The sequence below is a fragment of the Ursus maritimus genome, unplaced genomic scaffold (assembly GCF_017311325.1).
Source record: "Ursus maritimus isolate PB19 unplaced genomic scaffold, ASM1731132v1 scaffold_3, whole genome shotgun sequence".
NCBI lineage: Eukaryota > Metazoa > Chordata > Mammalia > Carnivora > Ursidae > Ursus > Ursus maritimus.
In genome coordinates, this window is record NW_024425563.1 from 20,334,636 (window position 1) to 20,359,747 (window position 25,112).

At 56.0% G+C, this 25,112-nt stretch overlaps 1 protein-coding gene and 1 long non-coding RNA gene across 5 annotated transcripts in view; one reads left to right on the top strand and one right to left on the bottom strand.

The window, feature by feature from the left end:
• Window positions 1-25,112, top strand: part of PLXNA4 (plexin A4) — a 354,685-nt gene that overhangs the window by 326,394 nt on the left and 3,179 nt on the right. For all 4 annotated transcript variants that reach the window (XM_008712055.2, XM_008712053.2, XM_008712054.2 and 1 more), the window contains 6 exons: window positions 9,141-9,244; window positions 9,782-9,881; window positions 11,031-11,221; window positions 12,109-12,278; window positions 15,922-16,134; window positions 23,048-23,198. In XM_008712055.2, coding sequence (XP_008710277.1) covers window positions 9,141-9,244; window positions 9,782-9,881; window positions 11,031-11,221; window positions 12,109-12,278; window positions 15,922-16,134; window positions 23,048-23,198 — 929 coding nt within the window. The remainder of the gene's footprint in view (window positions 1-9,140; window positions 9,245-9,781; window positions 9,882-11,030; window positions 11,222-12,108; window positions 12,279-15,921; window positions 16,135-23,047; window positions 23,199-25,112) is intronic.
• On the bottom strand, window positions 1,624-23,296 carry LOC121105804. Its single transcript, XR_005838483.1, has 3 exons — window positions 23,106-23,296; window positions 18,684-18,773; window positions 1,624-1,796 (listed from the first exon to the last, which is right to left on the bottom strand). It is a non-coding gene; the product is annotated as an uncharacterized LOC121105804 (long non-coding RNA).

Here is a 25,112-nt window from a genome sequence, read left to right on the forward strand (position 1 = left end):
ACAGAGTTTTTGCGCCGGAATGCCTTCTCTTCCTTCCTAGAAAAGGGCAGATGGGTGGCGAAGGACACTCCACTCTGTGGTGGTTCCAACACTTCCTGGATCTCAGGAAGAGCGGGAGCCAATGGTCTTCCATGTCCTCTCAACCCCAAGCTAAGGGGGCGTCCTCTGGAAGCAGATCCGAGGACCACCCCCTCTGCACCTGCTTGATTTCCTGGAGCGAGACTTCGTGGCCGGTACCTGCCCTCAGGACGCCCTCCCCACCTGGGACCTGCACACCTTGAGCTTGGGAGGGGGAGGGGCTGCTTCTTAGCTTTAGAAAATTGCTCCCTTAAAAGGTCTAGGGGTGCAAAGGAGATGGTGAATGAAAAGATGGAAAACACCCCACAGCCATAGTGGTGAACCATTTGCAGTGGAAGGGGCGGCCTCGGAACAGCCGCAGCTACTCCCTGCCATCCCCCGAGGGAAGGGGCCCAAGCGGGGCCGCACAGCAGCAGGTCGGCCCACAGGGAGCAGGCTCTCCGGCTCCAGCCGCTCAGGCCAGGGAGAGGCCGCCTGCCTCCCAGCAGGGGCTACATGTCCCGTGACGCACTGCCTAGCACAGCTGCCCATGTTTCAGGTCCCCAGAGACCACAGGGGCACCTGTCCCATCCAAGGTACTGCTGGGGAGGACTCAGGGACTACCCTGAAGGGACGAGGCCTCCGAAAGTAGGGACAGATGGGGGGGGGGGGATAGAGCCAAAGACATGGGGACCTCAAGCAGTTTGAGCCGCAGGGCCCCATCCTACTGGGGAAGGGTCGAGATGCTGAACTCCTCCTAAAGGCCTCCCATGGTGGGTGCTCTTCTGAGGAATGACCTTTTTTCTATTAGATCCAGGGCTTGGAGCTGCCCTGAAAGCTCTGGCCTTCTTTCTACTAAAGCCAGATTGCATAACAAGGAAATGGGGCCTCCTCCGAGACGCAAATGCTTTTTCCACATGATTCAACTCAGCCTCATGGCCCCCAAGGGGAGAAAGGAGTGAGGCAAGTTTTTCCCATCATGTAGGTGATAGTGCTTTAAAAGCCTAAAAGCAATTTACAAATGTAAGGTGTGATTATTATCAAAAATTAATCTATGCCAAAGGGACAGAACATGAAGCACATAGGCCCAGAGAGGACTCAGCCACATGCCTTGGACAGAGGCAGGATAGCCCAGCATCTTCCTTTCGAACCCCCTGCCTCTAGCTGAGGGCACTGGGCAAAGGCTGCCTTCCCCCTCCTGATGCCGGCCCCTGGCAAGGCAAGGACACTTGTCCCAGAACAGCTCAGAAGGGAGCAAAGGCATTTTAAGCCACCCCTATAATTGTCCTTCAGTAAATCCAGCCCCAAACACCTCCTCCTGCCTGTCATCATCACCACGGCCCCTGGCCCGGCCTGGCCCCTCATTCCAGACACTTCTATTCATTGCTCCTTGGACTCAAGTTCTCTCTCCTCCCTACCCCACCTCCATGCACCCTTTCACCGGACTTTTCCAGGTGTTAAGCAACCAAGATGGGGAATGTATTAGTCAGGGTTCTCGAGAGAAACAGAACCAATAGAATGTGCATAGAGAGAGAGAGATTTATTTTAAGGAATTGCTCACGTGATTATGGTGGCTTAGTCCATTTGGGCTGCTGTAGCATGATACCAGAGACTGCACAGAAATTTCTTTCTCGTCGTTCTGGAGCCTTGGAAGTCCAAGATCAAGGTGCCGGCAGGTTTGGTGTCTGGTGAAGACTGCTTCCGGGTTCACAGGTGGTGCCTTCTTCCTGTGTCCTCACCTGGCAGAAGGAACAAGGGAGCTCTCTGGGGTCCCTCTTCTAGCCACTAATTCCATTCAGGAGGGCTCCATCCTCATGACCTCTGATCTCACAAAGACCCCACCTCCAAATCCCATCACGTTGGGGGTTAGGATGTCAACATAAGAATTCTGGTGGGACACAAACATTCAGTCTCTGGGAAGCTTTGGCAAGGGGGCCGGCCAAGTCCAAACTCTGCAAGGTAGGCTGGCAGGCTGGAGACCAGGGAGGAGCCCGTGTTGCAGGTCAAGTCCGAAGGCTTTCTGTAGGCCGAATTCCCTCCTGCTCAGGGGAGGTCAGTCTTTCCTTCTCTTCAGGTCTTAGCTCACTGGATGAGGCCCACTTACATTATGGGGGCAATTCACTTTACTCAAAGTCCACTGATTTAACTGTTAATCTCATCTAAAAACAACCTCACAGAAACATCCGGAATAATGTCTGAGCACATAACTGGATGCCTAGGCCCAGCCAAGTTGACACATCAAATTACCCAGCACAGGAGCCCAAGCGAAGGACACAAGGCCTGCCTTCATTTCAGTCTGTTGGAATCTAGGGAAGGCAAGACACCACAGGGCAGGCACTGGGGGCCGCGCTGGGGCAGGGAGAACTTCGGGAGCTCTCCAAGCACAGTGGTGATGGTACCCCACTCTGTTATGCATGAGGCTGTCCTCACTCCGTTTATATCCCTTCCCACCTGCAGCTTTTGGGTCTAAGTAGCCCCCTACAGCACTAAACTCTTCAACCGATGTATCGTAAGAGCCTGCGTCGGGGCAAGCTTTGTGCCAGGCATGGGGTAACCAGTGTGAGCAGGATGAGTTCCTCATTTCTTTGCACAGCAGCAGAAGGCAAGACTCCCCTCCCTCTGAGCCAGGGGACTCTGTCTCAGCAAAGAGGACATCACTGATGCTGGTCTGTTCCACTGTGCAGGACAATCTGCCGCTCAGAGAGGCACAGTGCCTGGGCCCTGGTCACACAGCAGGAAGGTAGAGAGAACACCCATGTCCTCCCTGTACAGTCTCCCCATGGGCCCTGACCTCCCGAGATTCCTCTGGTTTAAGGCAAATGCTCTCTCAATAGCCCCTGGAACTCCGCCACCCCCTCTGTCTTGCCGTTCAGGGTTCAAGTCATGCTGAAAGGATATATATTTTTTTTCAAATAAGTAATTCCTGCATGCAATAAAAAGATACACTATCTTCCAAGGGAAATATAAAGAGTTCACAGCAGCTGTCTCCCCAGTTTGCATTTTCCGCTGCACCTGATGGGAACGACAGATAAAGATAATGGGATTTTTTTTTTCTTTCTTCTTTCACCTCCCTCTCTCCCCAGAAGGTGGAAGTGTAACAAATTGGATTGTGAGTGTGTCTGTCCTTTGTACTTGGAGCCTGGAGCAGGGCACAGGGCTGCCAGGCGGGAGCTGTGAGAGAGAGGTCCGGGCTAGCAGCTCCCCCTTGGCACCGTGCATAGGAATCCCAGGGTCACCTTTCCCCCTCTCCGGTACCCACCACCTGCCTTCTTCACTCTTCTTTGACATGGCACCATAGAGGCCAGCAGGAGGGACCCCAGAGCCTCTGTGTCCCATACTCACGAATAGCCCTTAAGCTCCAGCTCATCTCTCCTTAATCGAGTGGCAGAGCCCAGCCTCCTTTTGCCTGCGGCAGTGNNNNCCGGAAGCGCAGCAAGTAGCGGGAGCCACACTTCCCAGTTTACGGAGACTTAGCCCCTCACACGCAGACGGCACAGTCCCACCTGGGAATCTCTTCTCTGAGGCACCACGTTTCATAGTTCAGTTATTTTCTATTATAGAACTTGCTCTCACAGTAACTAAAGTACTTTTGTTGTTGTTGTAGCAAAACATTATTTAGACGGTAGCCCCTCCCGCTCCCAGGTCAATTTTCCAACCTCGTCGGCAGTGACACTCTGATCCTGTCACGGCCCCTCCCCGTTCTGCTCTGATGCATGTTCCCCACGCCGCAGAGTAGCTGGGTGTTGGCGGTCCCAGGGCTCCCTGCCAGGGGTCTCCTTGGGGCTCACCTGTCGACAGGTGACCGGCAAATCCCTCAGCCACCTTCTCAAAACTGGGGGCACGTGCCACGGTGCTCCCATCTGCTCTTGCCAGAGAATTTCCAAGCACCCTGTGGTCTGCCTCCTGAACATCCCTACATCTACACCCCAGTCCCCACTGCCTTGGCCAAGGGCGGCCATTCTTGGTGGGGCTCCCTACCTCCATGTCCCTCAAGAGCTCCCCCCTTCTCAACCACCCCATCTCCCTGGCCCGCAGCTCACCCCCAGATGCCTTAGCCTGGCTTGCCAGATCTTCCTTAACCCACTTCTGACTTGCACGTGCCTCTCCAGCCTCTCCTTTCTGCTGTCTCCCACACTGACACACACGGATCCCCTGAAGCATCACGTAAGTGGCACCTTCAGACCAGAGCGCCTGCCTCCCTTGCCCCTCAACCCTCAGCGCCACAGCCATCCCTGCACCCCTCCCCACAGACACTGCTCATTCTCCCCTGTACCCAGTCTGACCGCGGGCCCGTGCTTCTCACGCTCCCTCCCAGCCCTCCAGCCAGGGAGCCCTTCAGGAGCCAGGGCTTTGGTTTTGTGAGGTGTCCCATGCTGCTGCCCCGGGGCCTGGTGCACCGTGGGCGCTGGGCAGATGGTGTTGGAATGAGTGGGTGTGTGACGGGGCTCTGAGATTTTCTGGCTCTGGACTTCCCGCATGGTGGCCGCAGGAGACGCCTCTTCCCAGATGTCCTGGTCCAGAGGGCGCCTTGTCTCAGCATTCCCTAGGGCCATCCCTGAGCTCAGTGTCCCCCATCATTTGGTGCCTGGAGGTAGTCCAGTCTCTCTCTGTGCCCCAAGGGCAGGCGAAGCTGTCTGGAGGCTGGGCAATCACCTGGAGGACGCTGGCCATTGGCCCGGCTGTCACATCACCCCTCAGCTCTTCTAACGGGGTCACCTCATACATACATAGCAAGGTGTGGACACAAAAGAGAGCTATTTTTAGTGCTGTTTTTATACGCAAGACAGAAGGAGCCTGTCTAGTGAAGAGGGTGCTGAACTTGGGATTGTGAGGCTGGGTTCTATTGATTTTCGTTACTGTCATTAAAACTAAACGTATGTTGAATATGCAACAGTACACAGAGCGCAGAATGAGATACGCCCTTGCTCAGGGGCCTCCTGGGGCCGACCGAACAGCCGCACACACCGCCAAGGGCGCCAGGCTGCCCTTCAGATCTGCCTGACCTTCAACCAGTCCAGCCTGCTCTTGGGTTCCTCATTGCCCAGCAGGGATGAGATTTCCAGAGGCCAGTGATGCTGTGTGAAGGGCGGACGGCTCCCGAGACAGGGAGAAGCCAGATGCTTTGGCCCTCGACCTTGTCCCTTCCTGGTCCTGGCTTGACTCAGCAGAGCTCCTGGGCTCATGCCCCTGGCGAGACAAGGTCACGAAGCAGAGCAAGAGCTCTCCAGAGAGCCGAGCTCATGTCTACCATTTTGATTTTCTTGAGACATGCCATGATGTGTCCGGGGAGAACAGAGCCCATGGCTGGTCTGGATGAGGGGTTTCAGGAAAGGAAGGAAAGTGTAACTCGGAAGCGGAAGTGCGTTCAGGCCAACAGGTCAAACTGAGGACCCTGGCAGCGAAGAGTGAGTTTCAGGGATGAGTCTCCATGTTAGCCCACTCCGATTATTCGGTGCCAGGGAACCCTGTGCCTTCCTGCTGCGCTCCGCACGCCCCCCTCCATCCTGGCTCAGCTCGGCAAGCTCCCCAGGGCCTTGCTTCTTTCCTACAGGCCCCAGGGATGGGGCTGCCAGCACCTGGCTCCCACCTGTCTGGGTTTCCATCCATCAGGACTGGTTTGGGGACAGAACTGAGAATGTCACTTGTTTACCTTTCTCACATTTCAGGGAAAAGAGCAAACCCAATATTTCTGTGTAAGAGGCAATGAGAGTAACAGGTTCAAGAGATCTAAAAGCAGGGCTGAGTGTTCTCCTCTTTGACTCCAGCTCGCTGTCCTCATCTTGGTATCTGGGGGAATATTCCTAACTTGTGGGTATTACAGCTCAAAGACCATAGTTGCTACCCACCTAGCCCCGCCCCCACTGCCTGCTGGTACCCCACCAGAGGTCCCTTCTTGCAGCCCCTGAATGGGTGAGCACAAATTGGCATCAGCAAAGAGCACGTCTCCTGCCGGCCCCAGAGCACCCTGCCGCCCACTGCATAGCTCACGGCACCAACAGTGCAACTCGCGGTTATGGAAACTGCTGGGGCCTGACGGACACTGCCGGCGGCCCTCTTGGGCTCCTAGAGCTGAAAGCAGGCTGTGAGGGGAAGCAGCTACCCGCTACAGCTCAGGGCTCCAGGCCTGCCATCTCACCCTCCCCCCCACATCCCAACACTTGGCCGATGCACGGATGTGGCGGGTGCTACGCTGCGGTGCCCCGAGCCCCGTCCACGTCCAGGCAACACCCAGAGTGCGGGGGCTGGCTCCTCTATGTCACTGTCTCCAGGTGACCTCATCCAGCGTCCTGCCCAGAGAAGGAGCCCAGTGAGTGCCCCAGGGAAGACAGCTCAGCTGGTTATCAGAAGGAGTGTGGCCTGGGCATAGGGACCTCTGCGTCTGTCTTTCCACCCTGTTTCTTTCATTTGGAAGACGGATGAGTGATGATAATTTAACTTTCCTTTCTGGCACTGGCTGTGTCTGGTTGTGGGTCTGAGGAGTTCAGATCAACCCTTGACCCAGGGTAGTTCAACGTTCACCTCTACCTGCAACTCTCTGCCTGCCCACTGTGAGAGCCAACAGACAAGCAGAAAATCCTCTTGTACTGCCTGGAAAACAGGCCATCATCATCACTCATTCTTCCTTCCTTCCTTCCTTCCTTCCTTCCTTCCTTCCTTCATTATTCCTTTAATAAATACTCATCAAGTACTTACTGTGTCCCTGGTGCTGGACCAGCACTGTGGTAGGCATCTAACAGCATCAAATTTTTGTACTCCCAAGGACAAGCCATCGTTCCTTGACTGCCCCGGGGGAAAGCATGGCCATACTCTGCCCTACTTTTTTCATTTGGAGACAGAGAAACCGACTGATTTTCACTTGCTTACATAATTATTGGACATGACTCAGAACCAAGGCTGCTGAGTACAGCTGCACAGGCTGCGCACTGCACAATTTCAGGGAAGTTGTGCAACAGGGAAGCCTTACATCCGGCTCCAGAATCAGTCACCAGCTGTCATTGCTCAGTCCACCAGGCTATGTGGCTTGTTCAGATCCCACTGAATTGTGCTACAACTCCAACAACAAGCGGTGCCAGTGCAGCTGCTAAACCAGAAAGCTGGTCCCCCTATAGTCCTGGCAAGCCCACAGCCACGTCAGTGGAGGAGGCTTCCTTCTCCCTTGGGCCCAGCCAGTGGACGAAACATCCAGAGCTCTTCCTCTGCTTTTCCTCCGTGGGGCGCCGTGGGGAATGCAGAAAGTCTGCTGTGCCCCCAAACTATCTCTATACTGCCCCCACCACGCAGCCTCTGACTTAATGGCCCTGGTGCTCTTCACCCCCAGCCAGGGAGACCCGAGAGGCTTTGTCTTTTCGGGTCTGCTGTGGGACCGGGCTAAAGCATGCCACTGCCATATTCCTTGGCCCCAGGCTGGCCGTCAGCAGGAGGTGGACCCGCTGCCAGATACGCCACGCCTTTTGCCCTGCCGCTCACAAACACCCACATCTGCACATGCCTACATAAGACGAAGAACAAAAGCAAAAAGCACAACAAACCAAGCACCCGCCTCGCTGCCGCCGTGAGCCGTCGCCCCTTTCGTGTCCTACCCGACCTGCCCCAACGCCCTCATCAGCACAGTCAACTCCAGCCATGCCGTCCGCGGGACTGAATGACCGGCAGTCCCCTCGGACCTAGCGAGGCCCCTTTGCTGCAGCGAACATGCCTGGTGTCCGCGTGTTTTCGTTCCTGGGACGGCCTGACCCCACAGGAAGCTGGCAAGCCCGGGAATTGGAGCAGGGACTGCGGTGTTGCAAGCATCTTTGCTGCTCCTCGGGGCAGGCAGCTCCCTTCCTGGGCCTGGTCCTCATCACTAGCACTGGCCCTGCCAAGGGCACAAGGCAGGGAGGCATCGGGGGCCTCCGTGCTGCAGACGTGGCCCATCGCGGGCCCACAGCTCAGCCTTAGCGGGAGGGCACAGTGCGGCAGGAGGGGGGGAGCAGATTCTGAATCGAGTCAGTGGAGACCGTAGGAAAAGACACCGCGGGGTCAGGCAAGGATGTCGGCTGACTCGTGCCAGCACCCCAGTGCACTCTGTGAATCCCGGGGTTCCTGCATGTTTCAGAAGTACTGAAGTCTGCACCGCGTTGAGCGGGGCTGTGATTGCCTGGAAGCCAGATTCGTGGCTTCCTGGCTGCAACACATGTGAATACATTTGAATTTAAAAGGCTGTTTTTCTTTTCTGGTGTGTGCATGTGAACATATGTGCGTGTGTGGGTGTGCACGTGCGTATGCACTTGAGCGCTGGTGTGCCTGGCACGCACCTGGGTCTCCATGTGCGCACAGCTGAAGACTGGAGTGTGCACTTCTCCACGTGATCCGCGCCGCGGGGGGTGACGGCAACGTGCTTGAGGAGCGACAGTCTCCTGCTTGCCCGCGTGGGATCCGTCAGAGAGCCCGTGCGCTGTAGGCGTCTGGGCCCTTGAGGAGAATGTATGGCTAGAAGCACATACCTAGAGCGTCAAATAATTAGTTGTTGGATAGCTCAGCACGATGCCACTACCCACATCAACTCCGTGGGGCTGGGGCTGATCCCGGGCAGGAGAACGGGTTTTGCTGACCTCTCCACACACGTTCACCCAGCCTCCCTGCCAAGGGTGACCGACCTGCCGGCTTTCGGGTGCAGGATGCACCCCTGGAACTGGACCAGAGTGCACAGAGACTCGGCCTGCAGGCTTGGTCTCATTCGCTCCAAGACCTTGCAATCAGGCCGAGCCTGTGGCGCTGATGACGCCGCCTTGCGTTTGCTTAGGCTGCCCCATCCACTCAGCCGTACTCAGTAAGCATCTGCTAGCTGATGTGGCCGCTCATGGGGACAGGTGCGGACGGAGGACAGGTGATGGTATCCCGCTTGTGTCCCATAGTTCGTTGGGATGAGGACCAGAGCTGGAACTCGGGGCCCCTCTGCACTGAGAGGGGAGTGTCTGCTAGTGCCTGTCTGTCCCTGGATGCACGCTCGAGGTGGTACCGTGTAGCTGCCCGCACCGGGGCCCTTGGGATCTCTGGAAGAGGGGCCCAACGGCCTCTCTGAGATGCAACCGCTCTCCCTACAGAGTGGCGACAGGGAAGTGGCGCAAGGATGATCCTACAGGACGAAGACATCACCACCAAAATTGAGAATGACTGGAAGAGACTGAACACCCTGGCTCATTACCAGGTGGGGCGACTGTGCAGGAGGGGTGGGGCTCGCCAACCCGCAGTTCCCTCCAGTCTCGGGCCATGAATAACAGGCCCCCCCAGAGGCTGGACACCGAGCTGTACATCTACTTCTGCAACCACGCTTCTGATCCTTAGTGACCCAGGGAAACCCGATGTCCCCCAGCCAGGAGGCCTCGACCTCCTTGGCGACAGGATCCCAACACGCATGCTTCGGGCGGGGTATGGGCAAGTCCCCGAGAAAAGGCCCTTTCTTGGATGATCCCTGGGGTGTGAGGCCGGGTCCAGGGAAGCAGGGGGTAGAGGGTGCTGGTGAGAAGCTCTTGCCAGAGCTGTTCCAAGAGGGAGCCACAGCATAGATACTACTCAGTGTTCAGGTCTGTCTAGTTTCGTCAAAGCTGAGCCAACAGCCTCCAAAGTCCCCCGGTCCCCTGTGAGGCACTGATTGCCCCTGAGGTCCAAGTGAATTCTGATTGTGCTTATTTCCTGAGGTGGCAGAGTGTCTGTGCCCAGGCTCTTAGAAGCCTTCTTCCTGTAGGTGCCGGATGGTTCTGTGGTGGCTTTAGTGTCCAAGCAGGTGACAGCCTATAATGCAGTGAACAACTCCACCGTGTCCAGGACCTCGGCGAGTAAATATGGTGAGTTCTCCAGATCCTCCCGGGGAGGAGAGGATGCCCGAGCTTGTCGTGGTGATGGTCACAACAGCAGCACTGCTGAAGGGCATCGGAGCCCTGGACGGGAGGCAGGCAGGCTGACCATCGCTGGGGAGAGCCTGAGCGGGGAGGAGTCTCCCCATTCTGGAAGTCTGGTGCAGGAACAGGACCTTCATCCTTGAAAATAAGAAGAAACTCTAACCTTCATGAGCAACTTATAGTCCACATGATGCTTTCGCTTTTGTGATATTCATTATTGCACGTCATGTTCATAACAATCAGTGAATTGAATAATTATTATTTCCCCCTGTTATGCAGATTAGCAAATTATTACTCAGATGCGCAGAAGCTAAGCGACGTGTAAAGGTCACACTGTGAGGAGGCAGTTGAGGGAAGGTGCAGACCCAGGTCTCTGGCTCTGCAGTGTGGGGCACAGGGTGCTGGGAGCGGGCTGGTGCCCCCAGGGCAGCCCCGTTCTGCCTCCACCTGTGTGCTCTGGGGCCCGCTGCCCGACCCCTGTAAGACCCGGTCTTCCCAGCAAGACAGGGAGTGAAAAAGTTACTGATGTCACAGGATCAGTGTGAAAAGTAAATAGAAGAAAACACAACAGTGCCTGCACACAGTAGGACCTTCGTCTTTTCTGCACCACCCCCATTCCACCACACGCCACACATCAGCAAGCAAGTGAGCAGGCTTGGCCCTGGCCAGACCAGAGGATGCTGGGAAGCCGGTGATGGGGCGATTACTAAGTTGGGCAACAGTCCCGAAGGCAGCAGGCTGCCCGCTCTTATGTTCCTCCTTAACTGGCCACACAGAACTCATCCGAGACGTCACCTCAGAGCTCTTACAGGGAACAGTGGAATAAGGGACTGGCTTCTATTTTTAGAAATGGAATAATTAAGGGCTGGAGAGATGCAAGTGTGGAGGAGGAGGAATCTCTGGGGGTGAAGTAGCCCTGGAGAGCTTCCTGGAGGTGGTGGGAAACGCATCTCAGTTCCAGGGAACGGCTGCTTGTGAGGCACATTGCAGGAAGGATCACACAGCACTGGCCACAGCTGCAAAGGGGCCCGGGGGTGGGGGAGCGTGTTGTGGTCATGTAGCGGCCTCACACGTACGGGGTCATTGCATTGGCAGAAAACATGATCCGGTACACGGGCAGTCCCGACAGCCTCCGCTCGCGCACACCCATGATCACCCCCGACCTGGAGAGCGGAGTCAAGATGTGGCATCTGGTAAAGAACCACGAGCACGGGGACCAGAAGGAGGGTGACCGGGGGAGCAAGATGGTGTCGGAAATCTATCTGACACGTCTACTGGCCACGAAGGTAGGGGACTTCACACAGGGCTCGGGGCATGTGTGGGGTAGGGGGAGGAGCTCTGTCACTTCACCGAAATGTCCGAGCTGGCAGATAGCTAGTGTCTGTGCCAGGACCCCTGTGTTATGCACTCAGTCACAGTACTCTGCCAGCACAGAACCTCAGACTCTTTCTCAACCATGCAGTTGACTGGCCCTAAGTAAGCCCTCCTCAGCCACGGGTGCTCCAGGCACACCCCACCCATGCATCAGTCTGAAGTGTTGTTTCCAACCTTCTCTGCGCCCGGTCTCAAATATGGAGACCCCAGTCACATCTGTTCACGCTCTCCTGCCATGCCCTGCGGGAGAACGAGTCCTTCCCTAGGGTGTCATATGCAACCCTTAGGGAGGGAGATGGCGGTTCCATCCGTGAGTTTCCAGGCCCTATTTCCCACTCCTGGGGACACTGCGTGCCTGCGGTTAGCTTTTCGGTGTGCGGCTGGCCTCCTCCCTGCTCCGGGTGAGCAAGTGTTCATTAGCCAGTGTGAAGGATGCCCCAACAAAACCAGCAGACTGTGTTTGTGGGCTCTAACCGAGGGAGCTGCTCATTAGCATTTGTGAAAGGTGCTAAAATAACACCACCGAAGGGCGTTAAACCAACCCGTGCTGTTGGCAGACTAAGGCTTCCTTAGGTCCAGCCGTAGGCATTCTATCTATCTGGCACACAGGGCAGATTTAAAGCTGAGACAGATGAAGCCGGTGGGGGATGGGAGGCGTACGCTCCCCGGGTTTCATCCAGAAGGGCCGGGCTGCACGCTGGGCTCCCCTCCCCTCTCCGGGTCCGCTGGGCAGATTTTACAGCCGGCCCCGAGCTCCCTGGGCGGAGCGGCGTCTGAACCGGTCCCCCTCGGCCCGCAGGGCACCCTGCAGAAGTTTGTGGACGACCTCTTCGAGACCATCTTCAGCACGGCCCACCGGGGCTCCGCCCTGCCCCTGGCCATCAAGTACATGTTCGACTTCCTGGACGAGCAGGCGGACAAGCACGGCATCCACGACCCGCACGTCCGCCACACCTGGAAGAGCAACTGGTGAGTGCGGCCGTGGCCCCCTTCCTCCGCAGGCAGGCCCTCTCCCTGCCCTCTCCCAGCCCCACGCTCACCTCCTCTCTCACTTCTCTGACACCCAGCACGCAGACGCCATCGGGCACGGGCCCTGGCCTCAGTGGGTGACGGACAGGCAGGGAGCTGCTGGGACAGGGAGGCCAGTGCGATGGGAGACGATGCATGTGGGCAACCGATCCCAGATGGCAGCACCTAACAGTGACTCTCGAGCCCAGTTCTGACCTAAGACTCATGTATGCCAACAAAAGGTATTTCTGTTCTTTGAGAAGAAGCAATGGTCTTCCTTCTCGTCCCCCAAACTCCTCTTCCAAACTCCCTTTGGGGAAGAGACCTTCCCGGCTCTGCTTCGTCTGTCTTTGAGACAGGAAGACAGCAGGATTCTCTGAGTCCTGGCACCTCGGTGTCTCCACCGTGGGCCTGCTCTCCTGCCCTTCACGTGTGTATACACTGAGTTTCCGTTTGCAGCTGCAGGGTCAGGCATCAGTATTCAGCACTTGCCGTGGAACCTCGCACAAAGCCGGGGCTCGGTAACTATTGATGACAATGCAGGGCCAAGGTGGGCTCCACTTGAGGGCTCTACCTCGGGCGAGGCTTCTATTTAGTCCCATCCATCCCAGAATCGCCTCCCTGTAGCTTTTAAACAGCCCCTGTCCCAGGCTGTCTTCCCCAGAACATTCTCCCAAGGCAGCAGGTTTGTGCTGCTGACCGCTGGGACGGGCCTGGCACCCAGGGGCGCAGCCAGGCACCCTGACAGCCAGCCAGCCCGCAACCCCAGACCAAACACAGATGGCAGAAGTCAGAAGTGGTACCAAAACCTTATTTCATGTCATCTGCTCAGGCTTCTCGTCTCTTTCACCTGAAGATTAGCGCTGTCTCTGCCGAAATGGGAAAAGCCGGCAGGCAGGAACGCAAGTTTGGGCCATCGCACTAAAGTCGGGTTTACTCTCACATTCATTTCTGGTGGGAGACGATCTTCCCCTGTGGAGTTCTTCCCACCTCTCCGAAGTCAGACTCTTAGAATGTGGATGCGTCACGTAGTGTGCTCGTCCCATAGTGCGGAAGCACTGGGTGAAGCCTCATCCCTGCGGAAGCCCTGCCCGGCCTGCTGTGTCCCTGTGCCCGCCTCTGGCGCAGGTTGTGCCGAATTCTGCCCGGCCTTTCAGCATGCCTCCTCGGAGCTGTTCCGAGGGCCACGTCCCTGGCCTACCCCATCTGCTTCTCTCTGCCAGCGAGCCTCCCTCACTGACGGCCTCATCTGAATGTTAGCAGCCTTCACCACCCAACATGCTCCCCCCGGTCTGGCTCTTGGTCCTGGCTGGGGAGAGGCAGTCTTTCCGAAACACCCCTACCTGCCCTCCTAGCCCATGACAAGCAGACCCCCTGAGACGGTGTCTAAACCGTTTGCTTTCAGCCCATACCTCCTCTGGGGGAGGGCCACCTCCAAGGACACCATAATGCCCTTGGGGGGGCCGGCCTTCCCTTCACACCCGCTCCCCCCAGTACCCTGCTGCCCTCACCAGGAACTCCAGACCAGTGCCAGAGTCAGCAGCAGGCTCCAGTTCTTTTCTCCAAAGGACACGCGCCCCCCCCTCCCCTGGACCCTGCTCGCTGCCCAGGCGAGAAGCAGTTCGTCTGGGAATTATGAGATCTGCATGCTGACTTAGAGCTCCCTGTCCCTGGGAGAAAAAAGATGACTTCTTCATTCCTGGCCAAAGTTGTAACTCACTCTGCCCACCCCCCCACCACCCCCCTTCCTCGACAATCCCCGTACCTTCTCTCTTCGAAATAAACCTCCTGTTCATTTAGCCTGAGTGGCTGCAATCAACCAGAGATTAGTGCCACCACTAATGTTAATAATATGCTAATATTTCATTAGGCAGGAGCCTCAGTGTGGTGCCCTGGCTTCCCTGTTTGATTTGCCTGTCAGCACAACAGGACGAAGCAGGGGGAGTGTTGGGAGAAACAATGGTGTGGCAGATAGGGACACCCCCGCGTCCCTCTTCTGGGTGGGACTTCCAGAAACAGGAAGGTGCGGACAGGTGTGGGAGTCCTTGATCCAGACCTCTGATGCTAGCTGTCGTGGCCTCCCCGGCCACCTACGAGGACCGTGACCTTCAGCGCGTGTCGCATTTTTCTGTGTCATCCCTTTATTCCCTATTCCGTATGTCCCAGGAGGAGAAGCGCCGCTTTACACGGTCAGAGCTCAGGGCTGCCCGCCCGAGCCCCGCACCGCACACTTTGGGGGAAGGGAACACTTGTCGATTGATTGGCACTCTTGAATAGGAGGTCTTTCTGGATTTTAGCATTTGTCTTATGGAGGTACTGGCTGCTGGAAGATACGACAGATAGAAATATCGTACTCGCCATATTGAAGGAAGTAGTTCAAAGAGTTTAAGTTCTAAGAGGCAAGCCAAACACATACGAGCTCTGTAACTACTCCCAGCAGAACAGCAACCAAAACACTACAACTCAGGGCAAAAGGCAGGCGGTGAGCCGGTAGGGGCAGGAGGAGGGAAAGTGGCAATCCCTTGCTCGGTGCCACCCTGCTTCCTAACCTGCATCTCAGTGGGCTGGATGGAGGCCACGGGATGAGAGAGCCAGCACAGTGTGGCCGAAGGCAGCAGGTGGACACTTTCTCCTGATGCCCCAGGACCCTTTCTGGCAACACAGACGGTGACTGGTAGTTATCAGACCACACTGCACTGCTCTTTCTTCGTCTTGCTTTAGCTGATCCTCTCCACTGCCCCCAGGCCTCCTCCAGCTAAGGAACACCTGTGCATCTTTAAAACTCAGACCATCAAGTGTCTTTCCGTCTCTGAAGACTTTCTGGATGTCTCTCTCTGAGTAGACCAGCTGACACTTCCCTGTGTCCCATCAGACCCTGTATGTCCCTGGGTGCTAGCACTGGTAGTTCTCAGAGCACATGCTTGGTGGCATGTCTGACACCCCCACGAACCCACCAGAACACAGGCTGCTTGAGGGCGGAAGACATGTCTTATTCACACTGGATCCCCAGGTGCTAGCGTAGCTCCTGGTAGGCAGTTGGTGCTAAGTGCAAGAAAGTGGGAGGGGAAGGGGGAACACGAGGGAGCAGTGGAAGGGCTGTAAATGCGGGTTGCTAGGCATGCCAGCTCAGAGAGGAGAAATCAGTTAGCTACGCTTAAAGTGCTCAGCCCCAGGGCCCTCACCATGTAGGATCAAGCTGATAGTCCCAGGCAGGGGGAAGGATGTGCCATCTTCCAAGTCATACAGTGGATGGCAGAGAATAAGCCACAAAGCGTGTCTTCCAGGTTATTCTTTAAAGTTTGCCAACTGGAGATGCCTTGTATCCAGCATAGGGGGCAGACAGTGGACGAGAGTCAGAAATTCCTTCCTGGCCACCTCTGAGCCGCAAGCCCTGGGCTATCAGGGAGGGTTGTGGTCCCACTGTGCAGACTGGGCATCAAGCCCTCTCCGGGGACCATCAACATTTTAGCTGTGAGTGGATTATTCAGCCTTGCTGATCCCCAGTTTCCCGCCATCCCCTCCTCTTTTTCCAGAGAACTCTCGGGGCTATGCCACAGCCCCCTGCCCTAACTTCTCTGACCACCTGCCTCTTCCCTCCACACAGCCTGCCCCTGCGGTTTTGGGTCAACATGATCAAGAACCCCCAGTTTGTGTTCGACATCCACAAGGGCAGCATCACGGACGCCTGCCTCTCCGTGGTGGCCCAGACGTTCATGGACTCCTGCTCCACGTCAGAGCACCGGCTGGGCAAGGACTCCCCCTCCAACAAGCTGCTCTACGCCAAGGACATCCCCAGCTACAAGAGCTGGGTGGAGAGGTGAGTGCTGGGCCTGGGCCAAGGTGGGGCTCCGTGCTGTAGCAAGCAACTGCCCCTGATGAGGGGCCCCCTCCCCTCCAAAATGGGCTGGTGCTTACAGACGGGTCGTCCACAAAGCCTGATCCTGCGACTGCAATGCCCACACCCCCTTGTGCCCAGTGGTACCGTCAGCTGAAACGAGACCCCAGAGAACCTGGCTGGAGGTGGCCACTGGGCTCTGTCCCCCCCTCTGCATGGAGGGCCCCAGATCTTCGGGGCTGAAATGCCTTCAGGCCCAAGAAGGAAATGCAGCTCCTGCTCTAATCCCCACCAAAACAAAACAAAACAAACCTTCAAGGGACCAAATAACATCTTGGCACAGAAAGTCTGGAGTCCTCTACCCATCTGCCCCTGTCCATCCGGCAAGTCTCCCCACGTCCTGTAGGGATGTCATTGTCACTCTGACACTTCTCACTGCCCCAGTCCCTTGACTCTGCCAAGACGAGCTCTTGATGCCCCATGCCCTGCAGTGCTTTCTCGGCCATTGTAGCCCTGGCCTAATCATCGTCTCATGCAATGTCCTGTGACTGGAGGGCCACCGGTAAGCTGGGAAGCCCGTCTTCATGCAAAGCTAACTCCTGGTAAAGAACATCAGTGGTTTGTCTGGGCCAATCAGTGCCACATACCAAGCACCTGAGCTAGGCAACCAGCCAAAGCTTTATTTATTCATGCCCGTAGCCCTGGGATATAAGGGGACAGGATTATAACCTCACTCTCTGCCCCTGAAAGTGAAGAAATATACATTCAGAATGGCTAAGTAATCAGCCCAAGGTGACTTCAGTGGCCAAGATAAGAGTTGATCCCCAAACTCAGCTGACTCCTACATCACTTTTCTATGATTTATGATACTTTTAGACAGGGCAACCTATATGGTGTCCCTGTGTGAATTAGGGAAAGTGCCTTTCCTACTAGAGGATATAATTCTGGCCAGGGTGCATGGTTTGTTGAGTGATGGACTGGTTGTCAGCCCAAGCACCTTTGTGCAGTGAACAACCTGCACAACTCTACATGGCAGTCCTGATTTTAGAGTCCCTTTCTCTTTCTACCATGTAGCTTAAAAATAAAAAACGTGGATGGAAGCTCAGATTTGGTGCCTTTTTTAAGAGTAAAAGATGCCAAAAATCGTTCTTGACTTAGTAACTGGAAATAAAATGAACAGTATCATTTCACCCATGGCAAAGAGACAGTCTCCATTTTCATACTTGAAAATTGCCTTCCCTTGTAAAGAGGGAATAACTAAGAGGGCACAGAGTCCTGGCCACCTCAGTAACATAGTTCTGCTAAAAGGACTGAATTTTGTTCTTCCTCTCCCCTTTGTTCTTGGAGATCCTCCCCACCCCTCCCTGCTGATGCGCGTGAGTGGGCATCGGTGTCGGCCAACAGAGAGAGAGCCCTCTTGTCCTTGTATCCGATTATGTCTGAGTCATGAGAGAGGCTCTCACCTCCCTCCACGTAGATGGTGGCTCATTCTTCCGACAATAGAGCTGCAGAAACAAGCCCTCCTGTGTGGTCACCGGCTCTTCAGCAGAGAGGGAGGAAAAAGGCAGCAGCTGGGCTAGGAGATCCGGGCACTGGTGCGACATCACTGCACTGGGACCTCAGGCAGGGAGCAAGGAAGCAGGGACGTAGGGGGCTGGGGGCACTGTTGAGACATCTGCAGAGAGACATCCCCAGAACACAGTTCGCGAGTCAGGGGTGAGAGTAACGCACACACAGGGCTCCTGGGCTTCCTGCCGCCGGGTGCTGAATGAATCTGTGCCACGCAGCTGCTGCAGGTCACGAGGAGCCCTGGGCCACTGGGTTATTTTTAGGAGTGGCTCGATGGCTTCCATTTCTTATCCCGCCAGTTTCTTAGCAACCAGCGGCACTCTTGGGAGAGTCATCTTTCACTAGCTTGAGATCCCACCCAAACCCGTTCTCTCATTCTGGGATGAGCTGCAGAGACCCAGGGATTAGGAGATGGTGAGAACAGGTCTGGAGATCAAGTCTGGAGTGCTTGCTTCCTCACTTGGTGGCGGATGGGTCAATTCCACTGTCACTGCCCGAGGAGCCTGGCATCCGAGCTTGTCTGCTTGCTGGAAGGTGAAGCTGAGCAGCCCGCAGTCCAGAAGAATGACAGTAGAACCCAAGCTCTTGTGGCCAGGGCTCACCCACTTGTGATGTCACTGCCAGAGGCTGCGGACAGCCCACCTGGGACTCCGGCTTAGTGACTTAGAAGGCACTGGTGCGACAGTGGGGAGGGCCTCTGTCCTATCACAGCTAAGAAACCGGGTTTACCCTGGCTGGTCCCCTCTATAGAGCAGGTGGGAAGTATGTGGATTCTGAAGGCTTCACTAACTTTGTTGGTTGAACAGCCTAGATCATTCTATCACACCTATACTGGCTTGTAGCTCCTAGAAGTTCTTCATCTACCCATCCTCCCCCAACCCTGTCCTCCCGTCCCATTCTTCCTCCGTCCTCCCATTTCTTCCTCCCTCCCACCCTCCCATCCCATTCCTGCCTCCAAATACCTTGCAGTGCTAATGGTCGGTGGCCCCACCGCAGACTCCCAGTCTCTGCTGCCTCCATCCAAGTATTCGGGTTTTTGCTTATGGCCACATCTAGGGAAAGGGAGAAGGATCTTTTGGTTCCCAGTAGCAATCAACCATTATACTCATCTTAGAGAGCAGAACTCACTGGTATTGTCACCATGAACAGTGTGTCCCAAGCAGTCGTAGTTTCTATTGCATTAGCAAGAGCCGTAAAATGGTCATGTTAGGTGGTGATTTCCTCTCACTTTAAATGGGAAGAGCCTCGCAGTTGCCCCTGTCGTGCACTCAAGGACAGGTGCATTCCAGGTAGGAATGAGTGCAGTGGAGTCACAGCTGACTCGCTCAAAACTGGACTGGGGTGCGCCACACATTTGAAGATCATCTATCATGTGTGTCACAGCATGAAAAAGGTTAAGAATTCTGAATATTTAAAAATGCCGCCTAAGGAAGCCATCCATTCAAAATATAAGACTATGACAGCTCACCCTGGGAGCAATAGTGGAGGCGAAGTATAGACATTTCATTAACTTATTCATCAATCCATGGGTCAAACATTTATGGTCTCCATCAGGAGTGTATGGGGCCCTTGGGATATATTACACTTGATCCTTCCCTTGTGGCTCTTGTGGTCAAGGAAGACACACGGACGGGCACTCCACAAGCCCCATGAGCCGTAATGGTGCAGCTCCGGGAGTGAGAGCCTGACTCCGCTGGGCCTGGAGAAGTCAGGGAATGGTTCTCAGAGGAAGAGACTTTTGTGCAGGGCCTTGCAAGCCACGTGTCTGTACATCAGAACCTCTGATGCTCTGAGAGATTTCCATGTCTATGCCTTCTTCCTTGAGGTGTTTGAAGGGATGACAAAACGTCGTTCTTCTAAGAGTTCAGGGCATTGGAGACCACTTTCATGATCACTGGAGCCATCATGGTGGCAGAGATGGGACACCCGCCATCACACACCGGGCCCATCCCCCAGAAGCCCACAAATGTAGACCACTACAGACCGGTCGACAGCAGAAAATTCAGCATTCTGAAGCCCTGCCTTTATAGCGCTCCCCAAGACCCACTAGGGTACTGGCATCCCATCCAGTAGGAGCAAACTCAGCAAAGAATGCCAGGTAGGGCCAGTAGTGGGACCCAGATCTCCTCAGCAGACGTGGCCTTGGCCAGCCTGCCAGACCCTGGCCAGCTAGAGCGGGAGCTTGGGGGACCTTCTGAGCACCAGTCCCTTCTGAAGGGGTTCACCTACAGGCAGAAATCCTATGGGAGGAAGTTCAAGTACAGGAACCTGGGCTGACCTTTCCCTTCCTCACCACACAGCCTGCTGATAAGAACACTTGTTTGAAGTTCATTAATGGGGCGTAATTGCATTCTTCACAATCAATAAACCTTCTCCATGGCGGAGCCCAGCGCAAAGGCCAGCCCAGCAGGAGCTGAGAAGGAAGCACTTGCCCACACAGCCAGGGGATCCAGGGTGAGGTCATTATCAGGCTCAGGGGGTGCTGGCAAGGCCGGGGGGTGGTGGGGCACAGCCCTGGAGGGGAGAGAGGAGAGGTCAAGGCAGGGCCAGCATGCCCCACCGGGTGGATGGGCCCAGCCAGCGCGGGGCAGGGCTGGGGTCAAGAACCAGGCAGGGTGTCAGCCAGACCCCAAGCCCCACACTCATCCAAGAAATTGAGCTGCCCATGGCTACTCAGCTCAACTAGTCAGAACTTGCCGAAGAGGAGGACGTGCCGTTGATCCATTCATGGGCCAGTGTGTGGCCACGGACGTGCACAGATCCAATCCAGCGGCCTCGGCACAGAGGCAACAGACGAGAGCCTGGCTGCTCCATGCAGACATGACCTCACTGTTAGAATCATGCAGGGCATGCGGGCCACCACCCGTCTCTTAAGATGAGAAGCTTGGAAGCCCTGCCCTCTCCCTACTCCACTCCCAACCCCTTTCTCTCTCTTTCTCACACACACACATTTTCTAGATATTCTCTTCAGAGAAATGGAGCTGGTGTCTAGCACACACCGAGGCAAGCCATGTTGAAGGGACAGAGTGCTGGACACCTGCCACTTCCATGGAGACAGAGGTCCCTAACCTGGGCTCTCATGCACCTCAGGGACCATAAAGTCTGCAGTAGGAGCCTGGGTGCTACGTGCAAAAAGCCTGACAGGCCACCCATGTACCCGTGAGAGGTTCCACGAGCAGGTGACAGAAATGGCAGGCGTCTGCTTCTGATGACGGTCATGTCCTGTTGGTGAGGACCTGGGTTTTTCATCCCGGTCAGTCTCTCTGACCGTCCACAGGTGACAGAGCGTCACTGTCAGGAGGAAGCTGAGGATCCTGGCGTGTTAGCGCCGTGCCTGGTCGCTGGCTGTGGGGAAGCCAGGGAGGTCACGGTTCACGGTTTTCGCCAATGTGACCTGACGACGCAGCCCTCCACCTGACAAGCACTTTCAGCTTGGTAGGTGTGGAATCCGTGAGGAGACAATGGCACACATCTCTTTGGGAGGGGCGAGGTTGAGAACCACCACCGAAACCCCTGGGTCCCCACCATAAAACGGAACGTTGGCATTTACTGCCTTCCAGAAATAGTGCCAATGAATTGAGTCTCTCGCTGGAACGTTTATACCTGGAATGTCATTAAATCACCCAGGACCCTGAGGAACCTAAGGGTGTTCAGGGGTGGGCTGCAGGCCAGGAAGAGAGCGGCCTCTTGTGAGAAGGGGCCAAGGAGCCACAATGGGACAGGACGGGGAACGGAGGGCTCTGAACATGAGGAGGGCGGGCGGATGGAGGAACCCATCCCGGAAGAGGGTTGTAAAGGCTGAAGGCCAGGTGAGGCCAAGGGCAGGACGGCTTCACCTGAGGCCCCAGGCTTCTCCAAGAAAGGCCATTTCATTAAGTTCTTGTCCCTGGGCCCAGACCTCCTGCCAAGACACAATCAGCTCAACAAAGCGGTTGGCAAGTGTGTCTGTGTGGGGCCAGGTTTCTGAGGTCAAGGAGGCGCCCTCCGACCAGCCCCTTCCCTTGCCAGAGTGCACAGATTTCAGCTCCTTCCCTCTGCCTCCCTCGGACGGTTCCGGAATGAACGACAGGTCTGCAGTCACAGCGAGGCTGTGGCTCGTGGCAGGGTGGCCCGGGAATGCTCTGGCAGCAAATTGAACTGTCATTCCATCGCAGGCCCTTGAGTGTGATGGCTAGAGTAACACACGAGTGCCCCCTCTGCCGGCCTGTCACCTGACTCCTGGGCAGGGATGGGGAGAGGCGGGGTGGGATGGCACAGGACTTATGCATTCACGGTAGGTGCCCTGAGGGACATGGGCTGGGAATGACGCAGGGCCCGGGGGCCAGGGTAAGACTGTACCAGAGCCTTGGAGGATGCCCCCTACACTCGCCAGACCAAGCCCTGAGTTCTGGGAGTGCCTGGGGCCTGTCACTTTGTGCCCTGGAAGCCTCACTCCCCTGGGCCTAGTCCCTGCCCCCACGACCATCCCACTACCCTACTCTGTTCCAAGTTCTCAGGCTTGCTTTCCCCAGCTTTGAAGCCCTAGGCATTCAGCACAGGCTGAGCTGGGGTGACCAGGACTCCCGGGGTGTTCCCCCAATGCCCTGATGCCTCCCTGCTTTTGTGGGTTCCTGGCCCCCTTCGAGAAGCCCACAGCCAGCAAACGCCTGGGGAGGGGGGCGTGGCTGTCTTCAGGGCACTGGGGCCCTTCTGTTCCTCATTAGGAAACTGTGCAACTCCCCTCTGGCGGAGAAGTTGGGGTTTGCTGCATAAAATGTCAAATTGCAGAAATTAAAAATGTAAATGCTGGCATCTAATTAACCAGTTGACAGCAGTGCACAGCTGCAAGTGACAGTGACTGATTGCCTTCTGCCAGCCTCTCTCCCCAAACAGCCCCCAGCCCCGCCCTTCTCCCCGGTAACCCCCAGAGACGGGAGGGCATCGAGGCAGAGCAACTGCTTGGAAGAGCCTTCGGGCCCCGTGGAGGGCAGCTCTTGCGCCTGTAGGAGGAGACGTCAGAAGGACACAGACGGACCAGACCCTCTTCGGTAGCTGGGAGCAAGGCTGATGCAGGGGACCGCAACTTCTTACTCCTGCTCCCACCCCCGTTCACCCTGTGACCATGTCTGGGCCACATCCCTTCCCTCTGTGCCCCCTGCATCCAGAGCTTCAGGGGGCTCTCCCGGGCCACCCCCAGAAGCGCAGGTGGGAGACAGCCTACCATGGTCCCCAGAGGGTCATGCACCGGCATCCACTGGCCTCAGACGTCATGCTGGGAGTTTCCATCTCTCCTCTACTCTCTATGCACGGCTCCAGCTCCTTTCTTCCCCACTCCCTTCCCTGGCAGGTATTACTCAGACATCGGGAAGATGCCGGCCATCAGCGACCAGGACATGAACGCGTACCTGGCTGAGCAGTCCCGCATGCACATGAACGAGTTCAACGCCATGAGCGCGCTCTCGGAGATCTTCTCCTACGTGGGCAAGTACAGCGAGGAGGTGAGCCCACCCTGCTCGGGACCTGCTGGGAGGATGGGGCAGAGATGAAAATTCCCTGCCTGTAGCAGCCTGTATGCGCAAGAGCACCAGGCATGAACCCCAGACAACACCCCACCTCTGCTGGGGAAACTCTCTGCCACCTTGCACTTAGGGGCTGTGCTCCACAGACTGGTACTGTAGAAATGTCCCATTCTGTAAATTCTGCATTAATCCCTATTCTCAGATATTTAGATAAAGTATCTGTTTCTTTCTTTTTCTTTTTAAAATTCTTAGTTCTTCCCTGCTTGCCCCTCTCTTTTATTTTTCCCTTTTCTCTTCTGATCTAATTCTCTTTACACAAGCAGTTTCCCACGCCCATGGCAGGCTGCAGCAGGCTGCATGGTATGCTATGGTGGGAGAGGAGGGGGGGAGGATCAGAACAGGATACAGAACAGACTAGAATGGGATCTGTTTTAGTTGCTGTGGTCCCCAGGTGGAAAACCTTGCCTGGGGTCGTTGCCACAGCTGATACTGCCTTCTTCCCGGCCAGTACAGAGGCACTTACGGAGGTTTCTTAGTCATGCAGGCTTAGCCCAAGTGGGTTCAGAATCCAGGCTCCCCATGTCTGAGCAGCAGTATAACCACCTTCTCCACGAGTGGAAGGTGGTAACAGGGGCTGAAGCCAGTGCCCCCGGTTCTCTGCCTCCTCCCAGCTCGTCAATGAGAGAGGGTATAGGAGCCCCCGCTAAGGAAGGAGCCCCAGCGGGCCATAAGCAGCACAATGCTGTGAACCTCAAGTAAAGGGAAGCCAGTTGTGGGTCCCTTGTTGGGGGGACGGAGACACCAGCCTGCAGGCCAGTGCTGGTCCGGGGCAAGGTTTTCCCCTGCCCATGGCCACGTGAGAGAAGTAAGGACGATGTGGAATGTGCCAGCACAGCAATACAAGTCGCTGGGTCCCAATGCCTCACCTTGGAAGCACCGGCCTTTAGTCTACAAGTCCACTCATCTCCCCTTGGTGTGAAAATGTCCCATCTTCATGAAATGTTGGTGCCGGTAACTGGTGGTTCTTGGCCAGCAAAGAAGTCGGCGACTCCATCTTGGTCTCCCCAGTTGCACATACCTTAAGTGGGCCAGGAAATCCAAAGCTCGGAGAGCCTCCTCTCGAGCCTTTAGCCTCCTCTTTGCCTCCTCTGCCCTCCTGCCCCTCAGCCGCAGCACCACGACGTGCCACACCTGTGTGTCACGCACCCCTCATGGAGCAAACTACGTGGGAAAGACACTCGCGTGTGTTACGTGACTGGGCCCTCTCCACTGGAGCCGCCCACACAGACCATGAGTTCCCCCATTTTACAGCCGAGGCAGTGAGGGATCAGAGAGGTGACGTGTTTTGCCCCAGATCACCTCTCTAGAAATTGGTAGGTCTGTTAATTCAGTCCCCCATCTGAATCAGCCCAAGTCAAACTCTAACATCTTTTCCATCACGTCCTCACTGTCCTTGTCCTCCACCAACCATTGGATCTCAGGAAAGGCTTTGGCAGACATGGTCGTTCGGTGCTGATGTCCAGGAAAGCATGAGATAGAACTCTTGGAGGGATATTTGTTTGTTAACACATGAGTGAGGCCAAATGACTTTCTAAATGTGGGCTTTGGGGCCTCGGGGAGCTGATGGGGGAAGATATTCCTTTGTAGGAAGGAGGGGTGGGATTCCTTACTATCTGGGAGACCACATTCCCCGGAGACCCGGGCACCCCACTTCACGCGCGGGGGGACTGTGTGCTCGTTCACCGCAGGGCCTAGTACATCGCTGCACGGGTGTCTCCTGCCCACTGCCGGCTGCCAAACGTGGGCACACAGCGCACACATGTATTGAGACCCGCTGATGGATGTGCCGACGCCCCGTGCTCATCGACCCAGGGGTACCCACACGGCCCAGGG